General features: G+C 35.3%; 1 protein-coding gene across 9 annotated transcripts in view; it reads left to right on the forward strand.

Moving 5' to 3' along the window:
- The window catches only part of KIAA0586 (KIAA0586 ortholog), a 116,152-nt gene that overhangs the window by 18,653 nt on the left and 74,246 nt on the right, over positions 1 to 23,253 (forward strand). For all 9 annotated transcript variants that reach the window (XM_046647565.1, XM_046647563.1, XM_046647564.1 and 6 more), the window contains 11 exons: positions 4,294 to 4,426; positions 5,049 to 5,266; positions 5,697 to 5,769; positions 7,521 to 7,748; positions 8,655 to 8,829; positions 11,394 to 11,588; positions 13,279 to 13,466; positions 15,333 to 15,437; positions 16,623 to 16,703; positions 20,517 to 20,710; positions 22,270 to 22,388. In XM_046647565.1, coding sequence (XP_046503521.1) covers positions 4,294 to 4,426; positions 5,049 to 5,266; positions 5,697 to 5,769; positions 7,521 to 7,748; positions 8,655 to 8,829; positions 11,394 to 11,588; positions 13,279 to 13,466; positions 15,333 to 15,437; positions 16,623 to 16,703; positions 20,517 to 20,710; positions 22,270 to 22,388 — 1,709 coding nt within the window. The remainder of the gene's footprint in view (positions 1 to 4,293; positions 4,427 to 5,048; positions 5,267 to 5,696; positions 5,770 to 7,520; positions 7,749 to 8,654; positions 8,830 to 11,393; positions 11,589 to 13,278; positions 13,467 to 15,332; positions 15,438 to 16,622; positions 16,704 to 20,516; positions 20,711 to 22,269; positions 22,389 to 23,253) is intronic.

Below are 23,253 nucleotides of genomic sequence, written 5' to 3' on the forward strand. Positions count from 1 at the left end.
ATAGAAATTTCTTCACAGTTCTAGAATTTCTTTAGGAATGTCAATAAATTTATAGCATTGCTTTTTAAATTGTCTTAGATTTAGTTACTATTTTGTGCTGCTAATACATCTTCTCTCTTTTCTATAATATAGTTATAAAGTGAATGTTTCTAATTTTCTCAAAATGCAGATTATTAATTTCTTTATTTTTTTAAAGATTGGCACCTGAGCTAACATCTGTTGCCAATCCTTTTTTTTTCCCTTCTTCTCCCCAAAGCCCCCCAGTACATAGTTGTATATTCTAGTTGTAGATCCTTCTGTTTCTGCCGTGTGGGACGCCACCTCAGCACGGCTTGATGAGTGGTGCTAGGTCTGCACCCAGGATCTGAAGTGGTGAAGCCCTAGGCCGCTGAAGCAGAACGCATGAGCTTAACCACTTGCCCATGGGGCCAGCCCTGCAGATTATTAATTTCTAATGAATGCAGATTATTCATTTCTGATAAAATGATATCTGGGACTTGCTTTAAAAATAATCCAGGTCTGGCCCTACGGTTGAGTGGTTAAGTTTGCCTGCTCTGCCTCGGCAGTCCAGGGTTTTGCCAGTTTGAATCCTGGGCACGGACATGACACTGCTCATCAAGCCATGCTGAGGTGGCATTCCACATGCCACAACTAGAAGGACCCACAGCTAGAAATACACAACTATGTACTGGGGGGGCTTTGGGAGAAAAAGGAAAAATAAAATCTTTAAAAAAGAAAAAATAAAAATAATCCAATGCAAGGTAGGAGAAACTGGGTTGAGAGTGTAGATGAAATGAAGATAGTCAAGAGTCAATGATTATTCTACTTAAATAAGAATATATGGAGGTCATTATACTATTCTTTTTACTTCTTTGTATGTTTGAAATTTTACATTATAAAAGTTTTTTAAAAATCTAGTCAATTTAGGCCATGATAATTTTATTTATCTTGAATGTCATGAAAACTACAGTAATAACTAAAAGAGCCACATTTTTAGTAATTTCATGTGGAGACAAAGTACAGTTTTAGTCCATTTACGTTTAATGTAATTACTGATAAAGTAAGATCTGTGTCTGCCATGTTGCTATATGTTTTCCATGTGTCTTAGGTCTTTTTTTAATTCTACTGTTCCTTTATACTGCCTTCTTTTGTGTTAAGTAGATATTTTCTAATGTAACGTTTTAATTCCCTTGTTTCTTTTCTTTCTTTTCGTGGAGGAAGATTGACCTTGAGCTAACATCTCTTGCCAATCTCCCTCTTTTTGCTTGAGGAAGATTCACCCTGTGCTAGCATCTGTGTCAGTCTTCCTCTATTTTGTGTGTGGCTCACTGCCACAGCGTGGCTTGTTGAGTGGTTTAAGTCCACTCCTGGGAACTGAACCCAGGCCACTGAAGTGGAACATGCCAAACTGAACCACTAGGCCAGGGAGCCGGCCTCCTTATTTCTTTCACTATATTTTTTGAGTTATTTTCTTAGTGTTTGCCCTTGGGATTGCAATTAACATCTTAATTTAAAACAATCTAGTTTGAATTAATACCAGTTTAATTTCAGTAGAATTCAAAAACTTTGTTCCAGTATAGCTTCATTCCCTTCCCCTTTCTTTCTGCTGTTATTGTCATACAGATTACCTTTATACATTATAAGCACATCTGCACAGCTTTGTTATTATTGTTGCTTTTGCAATTGTCTTTTAAATCAGATAGGAGAAGAAATGAGTTATAAACAAAAATACATTTTATACTGTCTTTTATATTTACCTATGTAGTTAATCTTTACCAGTGTTCTTTATTTCTTCATATGGATTCAAGTTAGTGTCTAGTATCCTTTTATCCCACTCTGAGGGACTCCCTTTAGTATTTCCTGCGAGGGTGGGTTTGCTAGTGATGAATTCTGTCAGTTTTGTTTATCTGAAAATATCTTAATTTCTCCTTTATTTTTGAAGCACAGTTTTGCTGGATATAGCATTTTTGGTTGACATTCTTTTTCTTTCAGTACTTTGAATATGTTGTCTCACTGCCTTCTGGACTCCATGGTTTCTAATGAGAAGTTAACTGTTAATCTCATTGAGGAAACTTTGTATGTGATGAGTCATTTTTCTCTTGCTGCTTTCAAGATTCCTTCTTTGTCTTAAGCTTTTGACAGTGACTCTGATGTGTCTATGTGTGGATCTCCTTGAGTTTATCCTACTTGGAATTTGTTGAGCTTCTTGGATGAGTGAATTCATATTCATTAAATTTGGGAAGTTTTTGGCCATTATTTCTTTATTTAGTTAAATAGTACAAATAACCTTTCTCCTCTCCTAGGACTACGTGGTATATTGATATGCTTGATGGTGTTTCACAGGTCTCTGAGGCTCTTAATTTTTCTTCATTCTTTTTTCTTTCTGTTTCTCAGACTGGATAATCTCAATTAATCTATCTTCAGGTTCACTGTTTCTTTTTCTGCCAACTCAAACATGCTGTTTAGCCTCTCTGGTGAATTTTACATTTCAGTTATTGTATTTTTCAACTCCAGAATTTCTATTTAGTTCTTTTTTTCTTTCTTTTTAAAAAACAGTTTCTATTTCTTTATTGATATTCTCTATTTGGGGAGACTTCGTTCTTATACTTTCCTTTAATTCTTTGAACGTGGTTTCTTATAGTAATAGCTAATTTATAGTCCTTGTCTAGTAAGTCTAATATTTGGAGTTCCTCAAGGACAGTTCCATTAACTATGCTGTTTCTTGTGTATGAGCTGTACTATCCTGTTTCTTAGTGTGTCTCATAACCTTTTGTTGAAAATTGGACATTTTAAATAATATAACATGGAAACTCTGGAAATCAGATTCTTCCACCCTCCAGGATTTGTTATTGTCATTCTTGTTATTGCCTTTTGTTTAGTGACTTTTCTGGATTAATTCTGTAAAGTCTGTATTCTTTGTCATGTACAGCAAGTCTCTGTTTGGTTAGCTAAGTCGGCTAGTGATTAGAAAGAGATTTCCTTAACTCCCTTGAACAAATAAGCCTCCCTCTCTTTGCCAGGGGGATATGTGTGTGTGTGCGCTCTCGCACATGTGTGTTGGGGCACACCTTCAGTGCTCCAGCAGTTTGTAAATCTGTCTCAACCGTAGCTTCCTACTTGCCCAGAGCCTCAAGGTCAGCCAGACAGGAGAGGTTAGGCCCTTCTCAGGCCTTTCTTGGGCATGCGCATAGCCCTGTACATGCATGTGACCTTCTAGATCCCCAGTAATAGGTTGGAGTTTTTTAGTGCTCTACCATGGACATCTCATTCCCCAGACTTTTAGTTTATTGGCACCTTTCTTGTTCACCTCAACTGGAATGGCCACCTCAGGCAGCTGAGATGTTAAATGATTGCCACTGTTTTTGAAAAATGACCTAGGGATAGATAGGGTTTCTCACTGAGCTAGCTCTGAGTCAGGTCAAATAAAGAGAAACCTTGGGAATGGGACTTTTTGAGGAGCTCCAGACCTGTTCTGCTCGTTTGAGTGGCTGTGAGGCTGTTGGTTCTCACAGCTACAGTGGTTGTGAGGCTCTTGATTTTCAAGGCTACCATGGAGTTGGGGAGAGGGTTCTGGGAACGGGGCAAACTAAAAATGCCATAACGCTTGCTGTCTTTACCAAGAGTCAGCCCTTTCTTGATTAAATGTTCCTTGGGTTGTTGTCAGGCTTTGTTTAACTTCCAGAGTTATGAAAAAGCTGATTTTGACGGTTTTTGCCAGTGTTCTCTTTTCTCTTATGCAGGAGTGGATTTTTAGAGGTTCTTACTTTGTGATTCTGAAAGTGTTTCTGCATGTTAGTTTCTTCAAAGCAAAACCTTTCTCTGCTCTTTTCCTATGATGCCTATACCAGTCTGGTCAGAGAAATATGAAAGAAAGAGTAATTTTGTCTCTTGTAATTTTCTGTGTTTTCAAGTTTAATCACATAATGATTAATTTCATTGTATAATTTTAATAGGACACCATTTAGTAATTTATAACTAAGAATGTATCAAAGTTTTATGTAATCAAATGTTTACTGAATTTATGACAATTTAGGAAACTTTATTTATTTTTAAAGATTTTATTTTTCCTTTTTCTCCCCAAAGCCCCTGGTCATATAGTTATGTATTTTTAGTTGTGGGTCCTTCCAGTTGTGGCATGTGGGATGCTGCCTCAGCATGGCCTGATAAGTGGTGCCATGTCTGTGCCCAGGGTTCGAACTGGTGAAACCCTGGGCCGCCGAAGCAGAGTGCGTGGACTTAACCACTCAGCCATGGGGCCAGCCTCAGGAAACTTTATTTTTAAATCTTTTACAGCACTGACACTCTGTCCTCTCAAAGATTTCCTTCCTATGAAGAACTAGGAGCAGCTAAAGTGACTGTGCAGAAGTCTGATGATGTTCTTTATGATCTTGGCCAAAAGAGGAAAGAAACAAATGGCATACTCCAGGTAAAGCAGGAATAGGATATTAAAATTGATGATTAGTTATGGTAAAAATTATGGAGAAATAAAAACATTATCAAGATGGAAAGCAAGAGGAAGAATGAAGATAAAGCACTGAAAAGGACGTGTCAGCCCAGTCTGTTCTATTTACAGAACTTTTCCAGAAGCCCTCACCAGGTGATTTCTGTTATCACTCCCAGTCTAGGACTGAGCCACGTGACTACCTCTAGCTTTCCAGCTTCTGTTGGAGAGGGAGGAAGCAGAGGAGAACTTTGACTGGCCCTTGTTTATCTAGTCCACAGTGTTACTGTGCATACCTAGAGCCACCTTGCTCTTAATTTGTTTTAGCTTTCTTCGCCAGATAACAGCTTTTATTGGCCACTGGACTGCGCAGAACTTCTGTGGACTTCCCAGCCCTGTTTCACTTAACATTCACAGTAGTACTTCTAAATGGAAAGAAAACTGAATTGCCAAGTATTCTTTTATAGGCTCTTCATTTTGACAAACTGAGTCTTTTGAATATATGGGCGTAGTGTATAGCCCCAAACAGAGTAGTAGCTCTTGTTTGTATTAATATAATTAATATGAGTTTTACATGGTGACATTTTTGCCTTTGTTTCCTTTTAAGCCGAAAGAATCTCTGATTATGTCGAGGCTTGCTGATCTTCCACAGAATTCCATTAAGCTTCAAAAAACCAGTACAAGATCTGTATTGAAAGATGCTGAGAAGATTTTGAGAGGAGTCCAGAACAATAAAAAAGTACTTGAAGAAAACCTGGAAGCCATTATTCGTGCAAAGGATGGAGCTGCCGTGTATTCATTTATCAATGCTCTATATACCAACGGGTAAGACATGTTGGCAACCCAAGGTTCTTTATGAAACTGCCAGTTTTACAGGCTTCCTTATTTTTTTCCCTAAGCATTTCGTTTTGCTTAATGTGTTTTAATGTTTAGAAAAGGTTCTTTATTACTTTTGACTATGTGGACTTACTATAGAGTTGGAATTTAGATATATACATGTTGCTGTTACTTTTTACAGATGTAAATTTTCCCTTTAATTTTTTTTCTCTCTTTGGTACATATCATCTGGGATCTTCATGTGCTTTTCAAACATCCTTCAAACATTTGGTGAAAACTAATAACATTGGTTTTTCCTTTGCAGGTGAAGGATGTTGGGCTACATAGTAGATTCAAAACCAGATAAGAGATCTGATCCACGTCCTGTTCTCAGGATGTTAAATGCTAATTTAAGAAAATTCTTTTCTCTCTTTTGTAGAGAGCTGTCAGAGAAGATTCGGATCAGAAAGACAGTGGATGAGTGGATTAAAACTATTTCTGCAGAAATTCAGGTAGGAATTGGAAAAAACAGAATTAAGTAAATTCTTAGGAGATGACATTGATTCAAATTTATAAGTATCATGCTTATTCTCAAAATATTCCTTATATATAAGTCCACTTATAGTTCTTAATTTCATTCTGTCCCTCTTTATATTTAGTAATAACTTTTATCTAACAAATGCTTTGTCTCATAAATTATATTATGGCTCTTATCTGGCAAGTTGTTGGACAATAACTAAAATATGAGAAATATGAAAGAAACTTTACTAAAAGCCTTTAGAAAAGGAAGAAGTATACTTGTAAAAACATTTCAAGGCAGCAGATTTGGAAGCCTTGGCTTACCAAAGGAAAATCACCAAAGTTACTTAAAGGGATAATACCCTGTAAGCCTTCTGAGGTTACTCCGTTTACAGAAGTCAATTCCAGATAGAAAAACTGCCACTTTCCCTCATCCACAAAGCTCATGGTATATCTTCAGACATTAGCATTACAAAAATCTGAGAGTTATTTTTATTACCGTGTCAATAATTTACAGGAAATTCTTAAAATTTTATATATTTGAGGGAGCGGAACTAAACAGGGTAACCCTGTTATTTTTATCTTGGGGTGCAGAGTGTTTTCTTCCTGACTGTAAGATGTTTGTAGTATATGCTTACTCATAATGGTAGCAAGATGAAATGTCAGTTCAGTTTCCATAGCAATAAACATTGAAATATATTTTTAAACTTTGTTGTTTAAGAATACATATCTTGGAGCTGGCCCTGTAGCATAGTGGTTAAGTTCGTTTGCTCCACCTCGACGGCCCTGGTTCGTGGGTTCAGATCCTGGGCATGGACCCATGTCGTTCGTCAGCCAATGTTATGGCAGTGACCCACATATAAAATAGAGGGAGATTGGCAACAGATGTTAGTTCAGGGCGAATCTTCCTCAGGAAGAAAGAGAGAATACATATCTCTAATGCATTTAGGAAGAGTTTATATTAGCTATTATATGATGCACCAGAAAAGAAGTTGAACTAAGAGTCAGAAGACTTGGAGATCAGCTCTGGCTCTGCAGACAAGTAGCAATGTATGTCACTCTATTACTATGAATTCTATGCAAAATATATTTGTTTAAAGCTTCATGCAGTTTTAACTTATAAATATTTATTTCAGAGTTTTATAACAAAGTGGGTTACTTTTTTGGAAACTTTTTTTTTTTTAAGATTGTTATTTTTCATTTTTTTCCTTTTTCTCCCAAAGCCCTCCAGTACATAGTTGTGTATTTTTTAGCTGTGGGTCCTTCTAGTTGTAGCATGTGGGATGCCACCTCAACATGGCCTGATGAGCGATGCCATGTCCGTGCCCAGGATTCGAACTGGCAAAACTCAGGGCCACCAAAGCATAGCGCGCGAACTTAACCACTTGACCACGGGGCCGGCCCCAGAAACTTATTTTTTAATTTAATTTTTTGAACAGTTACTACAGGCATGTGGTTCAAACATCAACAAATGTAAAAAAGTTTATGATGAAAAGTTCCCCTCCTACCCACGTGCCTCATCTATTTCTCATTCCCCTGCTCCATAAGACACCAGTCTTTTTAGTTTTTTGTTTATTCTTCCAGAGAATTTTTAGTCATATATAAGCCAGTATCATTTATTTATAAAACATTTAAAGCTGCTCAATTGTATTTCTATAACAGAAAATAAATTCTAATACTTTTGATGTGAAGGCATTGCTACTTGGATTAAATTTTAAGTAATTTTAATTTTGGTTATGTTAAGGATGAACTGGCAAGAAAAGACTATGAACAAAAGAGGTTTGATCAGAAGAATCAGAGGACCAGGAAAGCTCAGAATATGAGTAAAGATATTAAAACCAACACGCAAGACAAAACAGTAAACAATTCTGTAATTCCAAGAAAACATTGTCAGAAACAAAAAGAGGAGTATGTTAGAAATCCTCCTGTGAGGAGCAAGCCCGCTGCAGGCTCACAGAAAGAGAGAAGAGAAGTAAGAGCCTCCTCTGGGCTTGTGCCGTAGGTGTTGCATTATATCAGTCATTCCCTGTAAGATAGAAATGATGACGTGAGTATGAAAATGTTTTAAAAATGTGAAGGACTATACAAATGGAAACTCTCTTTAAACTGTTGATATTTAAGGTTTTGGATATCCATAATGTGGGAAGCACTGCACAAAATACATAATTCCTTCTGAGATCCCAGACTTAGAGTATTTTAGTTATAGCAGGTATATCTAGAGATCATCTAGTTCAAAAATTAGATTCTCTAGTTCATGGTACTCAGAATTGTATTTCATTCTTGTGTGTGTGTGTATGTATATTTTTTGTTTGTTTATTTCTCAGTTTAACAAATGTCTGTTTAGTGCCTCATGATCATGAGGCATGGTCCTATATACTACAGAGGGAATGTTTTTGGCTGCTCTAACGAGGCTGTAACTTTCTTAGTGCCAAACATTGTTGGGCAGATTAATAAAGCATCTACTTCAAGCTTTGGATGTGTTAGATGCTCAATAAATGCTACCTTTCTGTGGCATTTAGATTATGATTGAAGGCGGGATCAAGAATGCACAAAATCCTTTAAAGGCTTGATTTATACTGTATTATTGTACTTGAATGTAATTAATATGTAATGTGTGTTTAAACTTTACTTTTTGGTGCTAAAAATATTTAGTAGTGTAAGAACTTTCATGTTTCTTGGTAGCATGATTTTCATGCTTTTGAAAACTATAAACTATTGTTTGAAAGCTGTATCTGAAATTTAAGAGCCATTAACATCAAGGACTTTTCTGAGATCATTCTTAATATCGTACTTAAGCTGGCAAAAAGAGGCTTTAGAAATAGGGGACAAGTGTTTAATGACTATTTTGCTGGTGAGTTGAATACCTTTGTGTACTTAGGGAGTTTTGAAAACAGCCACAGTGATACAAGATGAGGATTATATGCTGCAAATTTATGGAAAACCAGTTTATCAGGGCCATCGCAGCACTCTTAAAAAAGGACCATACCTCAGGTTTAATTCTCCATCTCCTAAGTCCAAACCACAGAGACCAAAAGTAATAGAACGAGTTAAAGGTAAGGAACCGCATATTTTGTGGTAAACCTCACTTTTTATGGTATCAGTTTAATATGTGAAGTTTAATTTTTGCTTTTTACTTGTTAGTTCAAATTATATAATGCTTAGGGATGGAAAAACAATTCCTTCTAAGAGAAAAGGAAAAAATGGACCAGATTCAAGGTGCAAGAGAGGAATAAGTGGGAAGAATTAGGGTTAGATGGTGCCTTTAGACAAACCATGATAAAATTCACATAAGATGATGAGACTTGCACAATTTAAGTTATAATCCAGGGAAATAGGTATTTTCTTGAAGACCTTGGTTCGTCATGTTCTGTATGAATTGGAAGAAGCCATAAGCTGAGTATTACCACAGAAGTGCTCATAGGGACTTGTACAGTTTTGTTTGTTCTCAGAGCCTTAGGTAGCAAATGTAAAAAATTTTTTTGGTGCTTTTGTACACAACCAAAAATATCTTTAGGGGCCCGTGCGGTGGCTCAGCAGTTAAGTGCGCATGTTCCACTTTGGCGGCCCAGGGTTCGCTGGTTCGGATCCTGGGCACCGACATGGCACTGCTTGGCAAGCCGTGCTGTGGTAGGCGTCCCACATATAAAGTAGAGGAGGATGGGCACAATGTTAGCTCAGGGCCAGTCTTCCTCAGCAAAAAGAGGAGGATTGGCAGCAGTTAGCTCAGGGCTAATCTTCCTCAAAAAAAAAACCAAAAAAACCTTCATTTGTCACTGTGTGTTTTAACTCACATCTATCATTTCACTAGTATATTTGAGTATAACTTTTAGTTAAATTTTGAGTCTGTAGACTTTGGTTACATTTTGAAGTTTCTCAATTTGTACTTGAGCGGCCAGCCAGCCACTTTGACAATATGCCGTAAGTAGTGGATACCAACTATTTTTCTTTCTTATCCTTTCTGGAAGTTGGAGCCATGGCAGTTGCTTTAGTTTTCTTTTCATTTCATTTCTAAAAGTGAGGTGATCACATAGGGTGTCTGTTTTAGTAAAGTATATAGCTTATGGATGATCTTTCCCCTAATAGATGATGCTTACCTTAGTATTTCCTCTTGTTAATTGGAGCTTTGCTATTAACTTATATTTGAGGTTTTGAAAAGCCTTTGCAAAAAATAACTTGAGGTTTAAAAAATTTTCAAATCTTAAAAACTTTAAGTTCAAAATACTTTCAAATCTAAAAAATCCTGAGACACGTGCTCATCCTTGGGCCTTGGTACCTGTTGTTTCCTCTACCTGGAGAATTTTTTCCTCAGATGCTTGCATGGTTCACGCTCGCCGTTCTTTCCATCTCTACTGTTAGATGTTAGCCCCTCAGAGAGGTCTACCCAGACCATCCTATCCAAAAAATGATCTCCTCTCCCTCTCTGTCCCCTCGTCCTGCCTTACTGTTCTTCTTAGCCGTTTTCACTGTCTTTATTAATTGATTGGTTGCTTTCTTACTAGATTGTAAGCTTCATGAGTACAGTTGGTTTATTCCCTACCGTATTCCCTGTGTCTGGAACAATGCCTAATACATCTTAAATGCTGAAAAAAATACATTTTAAATAAACACTGAAGAAAAATATTCATTCAATTGAATGAACAAATACTAGAGAACAGGATGAAAAAATACAGATGTGTAATAAAATTTTTCTTCCTGGAGTCATGAAAAAAGTCTGGATTCATAAAACTACTCACCTATTAAAAGGAAAAATGTAGTAATTTCAGGAAGTTATTTAAAAAATATTTTAGTTTCTTTTTCTTTTAAGTTTAATTTTTAATTTTAACTTTTAAGTTCCTTTACTTTTCTCAGGTCCTGTAGAAACTTATCTTCTCCAAAGAGACATAATCAGACAAATTTCTAATTTTTTAAGAATTCAGGATTTAATGTCTATATAGATTTACTTCATAGGAATAGAAAAAAATGTATAATGATATTAACTTCTGTAAAGTTTTGATACTTAGAGAATATGATTATCTGTACATACTTTCAAAGGATAAAGGCTAATTATTCAGAATTATGTCATGAGTAAAGTTGTAATGAGAGAATGAAAAAAAAATCCAACTCCAAAAATGATCATTAACTTTTTTGTACCTGTAAGAAAAAGTTTAATGAGTTAAATAATACAGTCTGAATATGCTTTCAAATTTTCATTCAACGTTGGTTTCCTGGTCGTTGTATCTATTCTGTCATAGTAGTTGTACAAGGTGTTACATCTATTCAGGGGTTCAGAAACCATGACCTGTAGGTGAGCTGCCTGTTTCAATAAGTAAAGTTTTATTGAAACATAGCTACACTCATTCATTTCTGTATTGTCTATGACTGCTTTCATGCTACAATGGCAGAATTATGATGTTGCAACTGAGACCACGTGACCCACGAGACTACAATATTTATTATCTGGTCATTTAAGAAAAATTTGCCAACCCCTGGGTTGTATGTTGCTTCTGTTTTGGGACCCTGTAACTTTTTTATATAGAATGAGATCTTTCTGTGAGGAAGAGTTGCTGTATTTGTAGATGATTGGATAGTAGATGTTCAAACAGTATTTTTAAATACCTGCCATTGATGAATATTACAGGCACTAAAGTCAAGTCCATAAGAACACAAACTGACTCTTATGCAACAAAACCCACAAAGATGGATTCTAAGCTGCAACGTTCTGTTGCTGTGGTGCCCCCTGGTGAGCAGCAGTATGTGTTCAGTCCAAGCCGAGAAATGCCTACTTTTTCAGGTACACTGGAAGGTCATCTGATTCCTATGGCAATTCTTTTAGGTAAGACCCAACAAAATATATGGAGTAAATTTTAAGTTCTTATCAGGAGTAGCAGAACTTACAAAATGGTGCTGACATGATAGTCACCTGCCTTTTCCTTCATGTTGTTTATATTTGTGGGTAGGGCCTTACTGTGTGTAACAGAAGTCTCAGAAATGATGGGTTCCTGCTGGAATTCCACTCACAGGAAACATTCATTTGGTATTTTATAGTACATTGCTATAGATGAAACGAAATTTAAAAGTGTTTATACATGTCATAGATAGTCATAATAATTAAAGAATGCAAGAATTTTGATTGGTTTAATATCATCACGTCTTAGGAGAAGTACTTTAAAGTACCTTATATGTCCTTTTGAACTAGGCTGCCGTAAGTTAAAATTGTGTGGTTGTATACTGTAAGCCCATAGTGAGTTATTATTTGAGGTCTCTCACACTCATCATTTTAAAAACTGAACAAGGGGCCGCCCCCGTGGCCGAATGGTTCAGTTCTTGCGTTCTGCTTTGGCAGCCCACAGTTTCACCAGTTCGGGTCCAGGGTGCGGACATGGCACTGCTTGTCAAGTCATGCTGAGGCAGCGTCACACATGCCACAACTGGAAGGACCCACAACTAAGCATGCACAACTGTGTACCAGGGGGCTTTGGAGAGGAAAAATGAAAATAATAAAATCTTAAAAAAAAAATTATTAAAAACTGAACAAATCATGTTTTCTTTCACATTAGCCCTTTAAATCTAGTTAGCTATTTTTTTTCTTTTAGCGTCATTGCTATTCTTCCTTAATTTTGATGAATGATTTAAATATGAATATTTTTCAACATAAAAGAGAATTTTTAATTTTTGATATTATGGGTTAATGGCATGTCAACCTGGTAGTTAATGTATGTTCAAACATACCTTCTGTTAATATAATAACTAATACTTATGAAGCCCTTTCTGTGTGCCAGGTACAGATCTAAGTACTTCGCATGTATTAACATATTTAATCCACCCTATAGAACACATGGTAATGTGCCGAATATATAGATGAAGAAACTAAGGCACAGAGAGGTTAAGTAATTTGTCAAAGGCCGCATGGCTAGAGTGGAGCTGAGATTGAAACCCAGGCAGTCTGGCTTTAGAGCCTGGACTTTTAATGAGTACACTGTACTGTCCCTCTTTACTTTGAAACATAGGAAACAAGTGAAACTTTTGAAGTGAAAGCTTAACAACATTTTGACGGCTATGATAGATACCAAATAGTGGACCTACATGCTATTTATTGATAGTCAAATACTAGTGTTTTATTGTTCTTTTTGTTTCTGTTCATTGATGCTCCATGAAGATTTGAGAATAAAATTAATACAATATAAGACAGTATATTTTAGTCTTGGCTTTGCCACTTACAAACAATTATGACCTTTGGCAAATTATGTTTCTGAAGCTGTTTCTTCAACTGTGAAATGTGGATAATATTAATACCTCATAAGCTTATTTTGAGAGTTAAATTAGGTAGTGTATGTGAAGTGTTTGGTACATATGAGTGCCTAATAAATGTTAGTTGCTGCTAAGAGGACATGATGAGTATGTTGACGGTGGTGATGACCGAGGGAAAGGTGATTGCAGAGGATGCTTTCCTTTCGAGGTTGTGTATGGGTTTTCACCTTTATTTCTGAAATGGTTGGCTCATTTTCTTCCCCCAAATTTTTTAGGACAAACCCAGAGTAACAGTGATTCCATGCCACCTGCTGGAGTGATTGTCAACAAGCCACACCCTGTAACAGTGACTACTTCTTTCCCTCCATCATCTCAGAAAACAGAAACCGGAGTAAAGAAACCTAACATAGCAGTTGTAGAAATGAGGTCGGAGAAGAAGGACCCTCCTCAGCTTACTATGCAGGTGTGCCAGGATGCATGAACAGAAAATTTTAAGGGAAAAAAATCTTTGGCTTAACTTCAGTACTTAAATTTATTAGATTACTTCATGAAAATTTTGCTTTCATTGTGAGTCTTTTGTTCTTTAAAACTATGATATTAATATGACATCTGTATCCTTGTTCTGCATGATTTAAGCTACCTTTTCTGAGCCAATGACTTCTATCCAAGTGACTGGATGAAATTCCAAAGGGAACAATTAAACAGAATATTGTAATTAATTAAAAAAAGACAATGTGTTTGACTTATATAATTAATACTTCAATCTTTATGCAACATGTATAACAAGACATGAATGAATTGAGAGAAAACTTATATGTGAAGATTAAATGTTCAAGTTGTCAATTCTTCCTAAGTTAATGTATAATTTAAGTGAAATTGTAATTGAAAAAATAAACCATGGGTTTTTTTTTTTTAACTTGAACTTTAGGATCATTTTGATATTTGAAAGAACAAGAGTTTAGAGAAGTTAAAGTGTTTTGGCACTGGTCCTGTAACAAGGTATTTCAGAAATAGCCTTGGTTATTTAAAAAAGAATGTAATATGTGATGTTTACTTCATAAATCAGTGGGAAGTAGGATTCTTGTAAATGAAATAATGTATGTTGTAATTGATAAGCAATGTGGAAAATAGATCAATTTTAGACTTCAAACTCCTACTGTATAGCAGAGGAGTTCCAAATAGGCAATAGGCCAAGGTATAACTGGGAAATAGAAAAATATGGAAGAATTAGAAGGTGGTTGCATGGAATCTTTGTCAGAGTTGAGGCTAAGTCCGGATGTGAATGAAGAAAACTTAGATGTGATAGAAAACTAGATTTGAATCTATAAAGTATAAAACTTAAATGTGTAAAAAATTCCTAAATAAAAAGGAAAACAACACAGTGAGGGCATATGAAAGGAATATGCTAAGAAGAATTAATTTTTAAATATAAAAGCCTCCATAAATTAATAAGAAAATATAAATGCAAATCCAGAGATATTCAAAGCCTGTGAATAAGACTCTACAGAAGAGGAAATACAGTTTATAAGCAAGCAAATTGAATAATTTAAATCCTACTAGTTATCAAGATAATGCAATTAAAATAACAATAATATACTTCCATTTAAAAGCTGTTATTGCTGAAACAGTTATATTCTCTAATTTGGATGAAGGTTGGATAAAACTTATAATTGATTATGTTTTTGAAGATGTAAATAGAGCTCACTTGGATTGTATTTGGTAGAAATTACCAAGAAGCTTAAATATTCATGCCCTGTGGCTCAAGTAATCTATTATCTGGCTATCTAGGATAATGAAGTAATTCAAAGTTTAGGGGGAAAAACCCTATATATATATATATACGTATACGTATATATATATATATGAAGAAATTTTTTGTAGTGATATAAAATAGTGGAAATAGGAATATCCTAAATGTTTATCAACAGGAAAATGATTGAATAATTAAGGTGTGTATGTTTATTGAAACATCATATAGTCGTTTGCAATATAATTATGAAGACTTAGGAAGTCTATATGGAAGCATGATAAGGTTTTTGTGACCTAATTACAATGAAAAATTATGAATGAAACTATTTTAGATTTTAGCTATGCATGAGTGGATAGTAAAAAGATAAAAGGAATAGTGAAAATGAGGTTATCTTAAGATAGTAGGATTTTATGTGTTTCCCTTTTATTTTACAAATTTTATAAATTATGCTTTCATAATTTAAAAAATTTATCCATTGACTTCACAACAAAAAGTTAAATATATGTTATTTATGTATAGATTGACAAATATCTGAGTCAAAATGATGAACAGAAAGCTGGATGTTGTGCTCTGTTCTAGGTATTACCCAATGTAGATATTGACAGCATTTCGAATGGTAGTGCTGATGTCAGTCCATCTCTGCCTAGTCCAAAGGAAGCGTGTCCTCTGAAAACCTGGATACAGGTACCGTTCAGAAATTTATCATATAGTTTTGAGTAATGTCTGACTATAGATTTTAACTAATTCCATACAAAGTCTTCCATTATAATTATAATCTATTATAATAGTTTAGGTTTTAAGGAAAAGATTCAAAATGAATCTGGAATTGCTTATGAACTTGAAAGTTTGTTTAAGATCCTTATATTTATAAACATTCTGAAGGTGATAATCCTTAGTGTAACTTTTTGGTAATCTAAGTTGTAAGAGTCTCACATGTGAAGAAAGAATTTCTATTTCTTTGGAGAAGAATCTTGATTTAAATGAGAATTAAATTATAGTTTTCCTGAATGTGAATTTTATAGTGATAATTGGAGTTTATATTTTGGGATGTTACTTTGTCAGTATAGTATTAACATAATGCAAAAATATACCTTTCATCCTAGTGTTTATTTGCTACTGAACAATGAAGTTGTGAGTTTGCTACACCGCAAAATAGCACTGTAACTTTTCTCAGGGTTTCATCTGTGGTCAGCAAATTTGGTCATCAAGGATAGACTCTGAAGGAGAGGGAAGACACCAACAAGTTTTCACAATCAGAAGTAGTAAAATAAAATGGACCCTAAATGGCATTTGTGCCTAATTTAATATTTTTATCAGTAATTTTTTTTCACCAGAAGTTTATTAAAACATACATGATTACAAATAATACTTTTTTGGCCATTTATCATTCTGCTCTCAGGAAGAGGCTATTGTGGTTTTGGTGACTAGATTATTTATAGTGAAGCCTAGAGACTAAATTTGTAAAGTAACTATTTTGTTTATCTTTCCAAATTATTTGATTGTGTATCTGTCTTTTTGTGAGTTGGTGTATGTGTATATTTGTATATCTTACACATACAAACACTTTATCTTAACTCTGGGAGAGAAATCACAATCATATCAACTTGATCAGTTGGCTTAAGTTGCATTGTTGATGGAGTCATTGACAGAAAAACTTAAATTTAATTTTTTATAGCTAGTGAAATGGAAACCTCATGGCTGGTATACTATCTTGGATTTCCTTTAATAATGAAATCAATTCTGAACAGGATATTAAAAAAGTAGGACCATGTAGTTATAAGCTTATGCTATGGGTGGAAATATGATAAATTATGTAGAAATTAAAAAGACATTAAGCACAACAAAAACTTTCTGAAAATGCTTTCTTAGACTCCAGAATTTACAGCGGTAGATGAAGAAGAGGTGAAGTTTCCAGGAACTAACTTTGGTGAAGTCATTGATGTCATACAGGTAACGAAGCTTAGAAACCACGAGGAATTATTTTTCTACTAGTATTTTTCCATGTGATTCTCTTTTATTTTTAAGACTTTATTATTTTTTTAGAGCATTTTTAGGTTCACAGCAAAATTGAGAGACAGGTACAGAGATTTCCCATAGGCCGCCTGCCCCCACACATGCACAGCCTCTCCCATTATCAGGTACATTTGTTATAATTGATGAACCTGCGCTGACAAGTCATGAGCACCCAAAGTCCATAGTTTACCTCAGGATGTTGTACATTCTGTGGATTTGGACAAATGTATCCATCATCATAGTAACGTACAGAGTATTTTCACTGCCCTAAAATCCTCTGTGTTTTGCCTATTCCTTCCTCCCCAACTCACACCAAACCCTGGCAACCACTGATCTTTTTACTGTCTCCGTAGTTTTGCCTTTTCCAGAATGTCATATACTTGGAATTGTAAGGTATGTAGCCTTTTCAGATTGACTGCTTTCAATTAGCAATATGCATTTAAGCCTCCTCTGTATAGTTTCATGACTTGATAGCTCATTTCTTTTTAGCATTGAATAATATTCCATTGTCTGGATGTAGTCTGGTTTATTTACCCATTCACCTACTGAAGGACATCTTAGTTGTTTGCAAGTTTTGGCAATTATGAATAAAGTTGCTAGGAACATCTGTGCAGATCTTTATGTGGACGTAAATTTTCAGCTCCTTTGGGTAAATATCAAGGAGCATGACTGCTGGATCATATGGTAAAGGTATGTTTAGATTTGTAAAAAACTGCTAACCCATCTTCCAAAGTGGCTGTAACATTTTGCATTCCCACCAGCAATGAATGAGAGTTCCTGTTGCTCCACATCCTTGTCAGCAATTGGTGTTGTCAGTGTTCTGGATTTTGGCAGTTCTCATGGGTGTGTGGTGGTATCTCGTTGTTTTAATTTGCATCAGCCTGATGACATAGGATGTTGAGCATCTTTTCATGTGCTTATTTGCTATCTGTATATTTTCTTTGGTGAGGTGTCTGTTGTGGTGTTGGCCTGTTTGGTTAATTGGATTGTTTTCTTATTATTGAGTTTTAAGAGTTCTTTGTATATTTTGGATAACAGTTCTTTAACAGATGTGTCTTTTGCAAATATCTTCTCCCAGTCTATGGCTTGTCTTCTAATTCTCTTGACGTTGTCTTTCACAGAGCAGAAATTTTTAATTTGAATCAAGTGCATCTTATTCATTATTTCTTTCATGGATCATGCCTTTGATGTTGTATCTGAAGAGTGTTGCCATACCCACAGTCATCTAGGTTTTCTCTTATGTTATCTTCCAGGAGTTGTATAGTTTTGTGTTTTACATTTAGATCTCTGATCCATTTTGAGTTAATTTTTGTGAAAGATGTAAGGTCTGTGTCTAAACTCATTTTTTTGCCTGTGGATGTCCAGTTATTCCAGCACCATTTGTTGAAAAGACTCTTTTTGCTCCATTGTATTGCCTTTGCTCCTTTGTCAAAGATCATTTGACTCTCTTTATGTGGGTTTGTCTCTGAAGTCTCTCCTCTGTGTCATTCATCAGTTTGTCTCTTCTTTCATCAATACCACATTGTCTTGATTGGTGTTGCTTTACAATAAGTCTTGAAGTTGGCTAGTGTCAATTCTCCCACTTTATTCTTCTCTTCAATATTGTATTGGCTGTTCTGGGTCTTTTGCCTCTCCATATAAATTTTAGAGTTAAGTTTTTTGTTGTCTACAAAATAATTTATTGGGATTTCATTGAATCTATAGATCAAGTTGGGAACAAGTGACACCTTGACAAATTGAGTCTTCCTCTACGTGAACATATCTTCATTTATTTAGTTCTTTGATTTCGTTCATCAGAATTTTATAGTTTTCATCATATAGTTCTTGTACATGTTTTGTTAGATTTTTACCTAAGTATTTCATTTTTGGGGGTGCTAATGTAAATGGTGTTATGTTTTTAATTTCAAATTCCGCTTGTTCATTATTGGTGTTTAGGAAAGTGATTGACTTTTGTATATTAACCTTGTATCTTGCAACCTTGCTATAATCAGTAATTAGTTTCAGGAGTTTTTTTGTCAGTTCTTTCAGATTGTCTACATGGACAATCATGTCATCTGCAAGCAAAGACAGTTTTATTTCTTCCTTCCAATCTGTATGCCTCTTATTTCCTTTTCTTGTCTAATTGCATTAACAAGGACTTCCAGTACAATATTGAAAAGGAGTGGTGAGAGAAGACATCCTTGCCTTGTTCCTGATGGCAGAGTAACTTTTGACCATCAGTATTATGTTACAGTGCTTTGAGAAACTTCCTTTTACTTTTGAGTTAAATATATTTTTATTTTAAAATTATAAAGTTGTTAGTCTATCATACAGTATTATCTTCATCTATGTCACCTAGCTGCCTCCATGAAACTTAATGATTGTCAGCTGTTTCCCACCTGCCTCTCATCTCTCATGCTTCCTACTTCTTGTCCATTTCCTTTGGCTTCCTTCTTTCCACTCTCTTTTTTCTTCATTCTATTACATTTGTCTGTTTGAGTTCTGGATTATTGGTAAGGTCACCAGTTAGTTTGTATTGAGGTATAAAGTTGTGAGGGGTCTAAAATCCAAGGGAAGAGCCTATATAGCAGAAAGAATTATAGAAATGATAAAATAGAAGGAAGGGAAAAGATAGGAAATGAAATATAAAGGATGGGAGAAAAGAACATGGAGACTACTTTAGTAATGTGTAGGTAGACTTTAAAGAAGACGTTTGTTCTTATTTCTTAGACTTTCAGAACTAAGTCTAGTTTTGTTAATCATAAGATGAACCCAATTTTAGAATATTAAGAGATATGCAGTACATGAAAGTTATTTGCTCATTGGTTATATCTTCTCATGTGAACTCCACATGAGTGTTTTAAAGGCAAGAATCTTATTTATCTTCATATTCCTAATACCTAGCAAAGATATTCGACAACTCTTTGTTCAATGTACAAGTGAAAGAAACAGTTTTAGAGCTAGCAGAGGATTTAGAGTTCAAAGACAAGTGCTCCTACCCTGGCTTTGCCACGTATTAGCTGTGGACTTCATTTTTCAGTAGGAGAATATTATTTTTAAAGAGTCCTAATTTAGGAGGAGATACACATTGGATTATTTACAGGTAAAATGATATATCTATGATTTACTTCAAAATGAGACGTGAAGGGGAAAGTGGATGGGGCGAGTATAATGTCACAATGTTAGCTGTGAGTTGGTCATTGTTAAAGCTTGGAATAGATACATGTTGTTTATAGATAACAGATGTGGTGCATGAGCACTGTTTTGTTTACTTTTAAATATGTATGATATTTTTCATAATAAAAAGTTTAGAAATTCCAGAAATAACTCCTTTTATTGTGATGTGATGGTACAAATAATGTATAAGATGACCAGACTGCATGTTTACATAAATGTAAATTATAGGTTCTGCAAGAGGAAGGAGTGATATTTGGAAGCAGTTTTATTATGATAATAAATTAAGATAAATTTCTAAAGGGAAATGTTAATGTTTTATGCAGGAATCAAAGTTTTCTGGTTTGTTTTATGATTGTTTAAAATGAATATTGGGTTTTAAAAAGATAAAATAATTGTGTAATTAAGGTTTCTTCAACGTGATCTGTATGACAAATGTGTATGTTACGAATAATGTGATACCACCTATTTAGAAATGCTGTTGATTAATTTAGAAGTGTTGGTTAATTTGCCTACCAACTCTGCAGCCTATACTTGTCACTCAGTAAATATTGAAGAGATACACGAATATAATAGTTTTGTTTTTACTATTACCAGGAAGAGGAAAAACGTGATGAAATTCCAGAATACTCTGAACCAATTCTGGAGTTTAACAGAAGTGTTAAAGTTGTTTCTACAAAATATAATGGTCCTCCATTTCCACCAGTTGCTTCTACTTTTCAGCCCACTGCTGATATTCTGGATAAAGTAATTCAGAGAAAAGAAACATTGGAAAACAGCTTAATTCAGTGGTGAGTATACACTGGTGTTGGAGTGAATAGAATCATAGTAGCAACTACAAATGAAAAGTATTCAGTTTTGGTTGAAAATCGTCCTTGTCTCCTTTTGTTCATGAAACTTTTCCTTTACTGTAGTCACTGGAAACTATTTGAGATGATGCTGAGGGCGTAACTAATTGTTGGAGGTACTGTTTCTGTCCTTGAATGTTTGTATTTAGGCTGTCTATTGTGGCAAAGGAGGCTATGGTTAAGTAACAAAAGCCTCAAAAAGGTGCACGTTCCATAATCCAGTGATTCGCCTCCAGAAATTTACCCTAAGGAAATAATATGGTTCTGCTACTAGGCCATAGAATACTTAGCACCTATAGTACTTAGTACAAACAAGGCACTGTTCTCTGTGTTATTTATATATACTTACAAACTATGTCTTTATCCCTATTTTTACCTGTGAGAAACCTTAAGGAAGTTATGGAATAAACTAAACACCTGAATATTAATAGTTATTAAGATTAGGTTTAAAAGAATATTTGATGATGTTAAAAGATTGTAATAATACACTGAGGCATAAATGAAGCAGGGTATTAATGATGTAACTGCAGTTTACAAGACCTCACTCAAAAATAAATGTGCATAGGGGCCGGCCCGGTGGTGCAGCGGTTAAGTTTGCACGTTCCACTTTGGCGGGCTGAGTTTCGACAGTTCGGATCCCAGGTGTGGACATGGGACCACTTGGCAAGCCATGCTGTGGCAGGCGTCCCACATATAAAGTAGAGGAAGATGGGCACGGATGTTCGCTCAGGGCCAGTCTTCCTCAGAAAAAGAGGAGGATCGGCAGCAGATGTTAGCTCAGGGCTAATCTTCCTCAAAAAAAAAAAAAAATGCATAGAAGAAAAATTTGAAAAATATATACCAAATGGTTAACTGTGTTGATCCCTGAATCTGGGCTCCTGAGTGAGCCTTATCTGTTTTTTTTTTTTTAACTTTTATATATTTTCTGATTTTCTACAACGAACATCTCCTGTTGTTGATGTTCTTTCCTCTCTTTTTCTCCATTCCTTTCCTCCTCTTGTTTCCCTTCCCCTTCCTAAAAATGACCTTGGCAATAAATTTTCTTTCCTTTTTAGAAGGAAAACTACCTGTATTGCAGTCTATATATTTGTTTCCTCTAGGAGAGCACAACTGGACTTCCTCTCTAGCTCTGATCTTGTGTGGTTTTTTGTGTGTGCTTTCAGAGTAGGGAGCCCAGCATTTTAGGTATATGATTTGCCAGATAATCATTGATCTGAACCTTACCATGAATTTAGGAGATGTGTTAAACTTTTCATTAGACTAATCTGAAAGGTTTTAATTTGATTTAATGAACTATCTGCCACATGGAGATTCTGTTTCATGTGGTTTATTTTGCTAGGAGATACATTTGAATTTTTTCTTCTTTCCGATTCAACTTTCACAATGACTGCTTTCACGTGTAAATGTTTGTGTCCATAGGTAAAGGTTATTTTTAAGAGTGGTATTTCTAACACTTTAAACAATTCAGTCAAATTTAGGAATCCTTCACTTTTATCTCCCAGGGTGGAACAAGAAATAATGTCAAGAATTATCTCTGGGCTCTTTCCAATCCAACAACAGGCCATAGCTAATGTCAGTGTTTCAGTCAGTGAGGCAAGTGAACCATTGACTTCTGATATTGGTAAGTGAAATGGAATTTTTTAACTTTTTTTGTTGTTAAAGGACAAAACCTTCAGGTCGTTGTGGATTTATATATTCTAGAGGTCAAGTAGTCCTCGGCTGACGAAAGATAAGCTCTTACTTCCAGGATCACTTCGCAGCTCCTCTCTGTGGTGGACATCAGTTCTCTCTCACCCCCGTACTTGGTACTGAACATTCACGTTGCTATACCATTCTCCATCCCCCCACCCCACATCTCTCTGCTGTTTCCCATAGCACTTTATATGTATCTTGTTCTAGTCACTATCAGATTCTATTTATGATTGGTTTACATATCTGTCTCTCTCACTAGACTGTTAATTACTCAGGATTCAGGATGTTTCTCCTTTAGTGCCTAGCCCTTAACTGACACCTGACAAGAATTTAGATATTCACTGAATGGATAAATGAGCCTGTTTCTTTATAGAACCCACATCATTCTCCTCTTCCTCCTCCTTCCTCTTCCTCTTCTTTCTATTTATCCCCGTCCTTCTTTCTCCTTTTCTTCCTCTCCAACCTCCCCTCTTCCTCCTCCTTCTCCATCAACTTTTTGGAGGTATAATTTACTTGCCATAAAATTCACCAATTCTAAGTGTATAATTTGATGAGTTTTGATAAATTAACACAGCTATATATTAGCCACACAATCATGATATAGAAAAACACTTCCATCATTCCAAAAAGTTTCCTCATGCCACTGTGCAGCTAATTCCTAACCCCCTCCCATGCCTGCTGAGCCCAAACCACCACTGATCTGCTTTCTATCACTGTATTTTTGCCTTTTCTAGAATTTCATATATATGTAATCATACAGTACATAGTCCCTTGTGTCTATCTTCTTTTATTTA

Source organism: Equus quagga, chromosome 20 (genome assembly GCF_021613505.1).
Source record: "Equus quagga isolate Etosha38 chromosome 20, UCLA_HA_Equagga_1.0, whole genome shotgun sequence".
Lineage (NCBI taxonomy): Eukaryota > Metazoa > Chordata > Mammalia > Perissodactyla > Equidae > Equus > Equus quagga.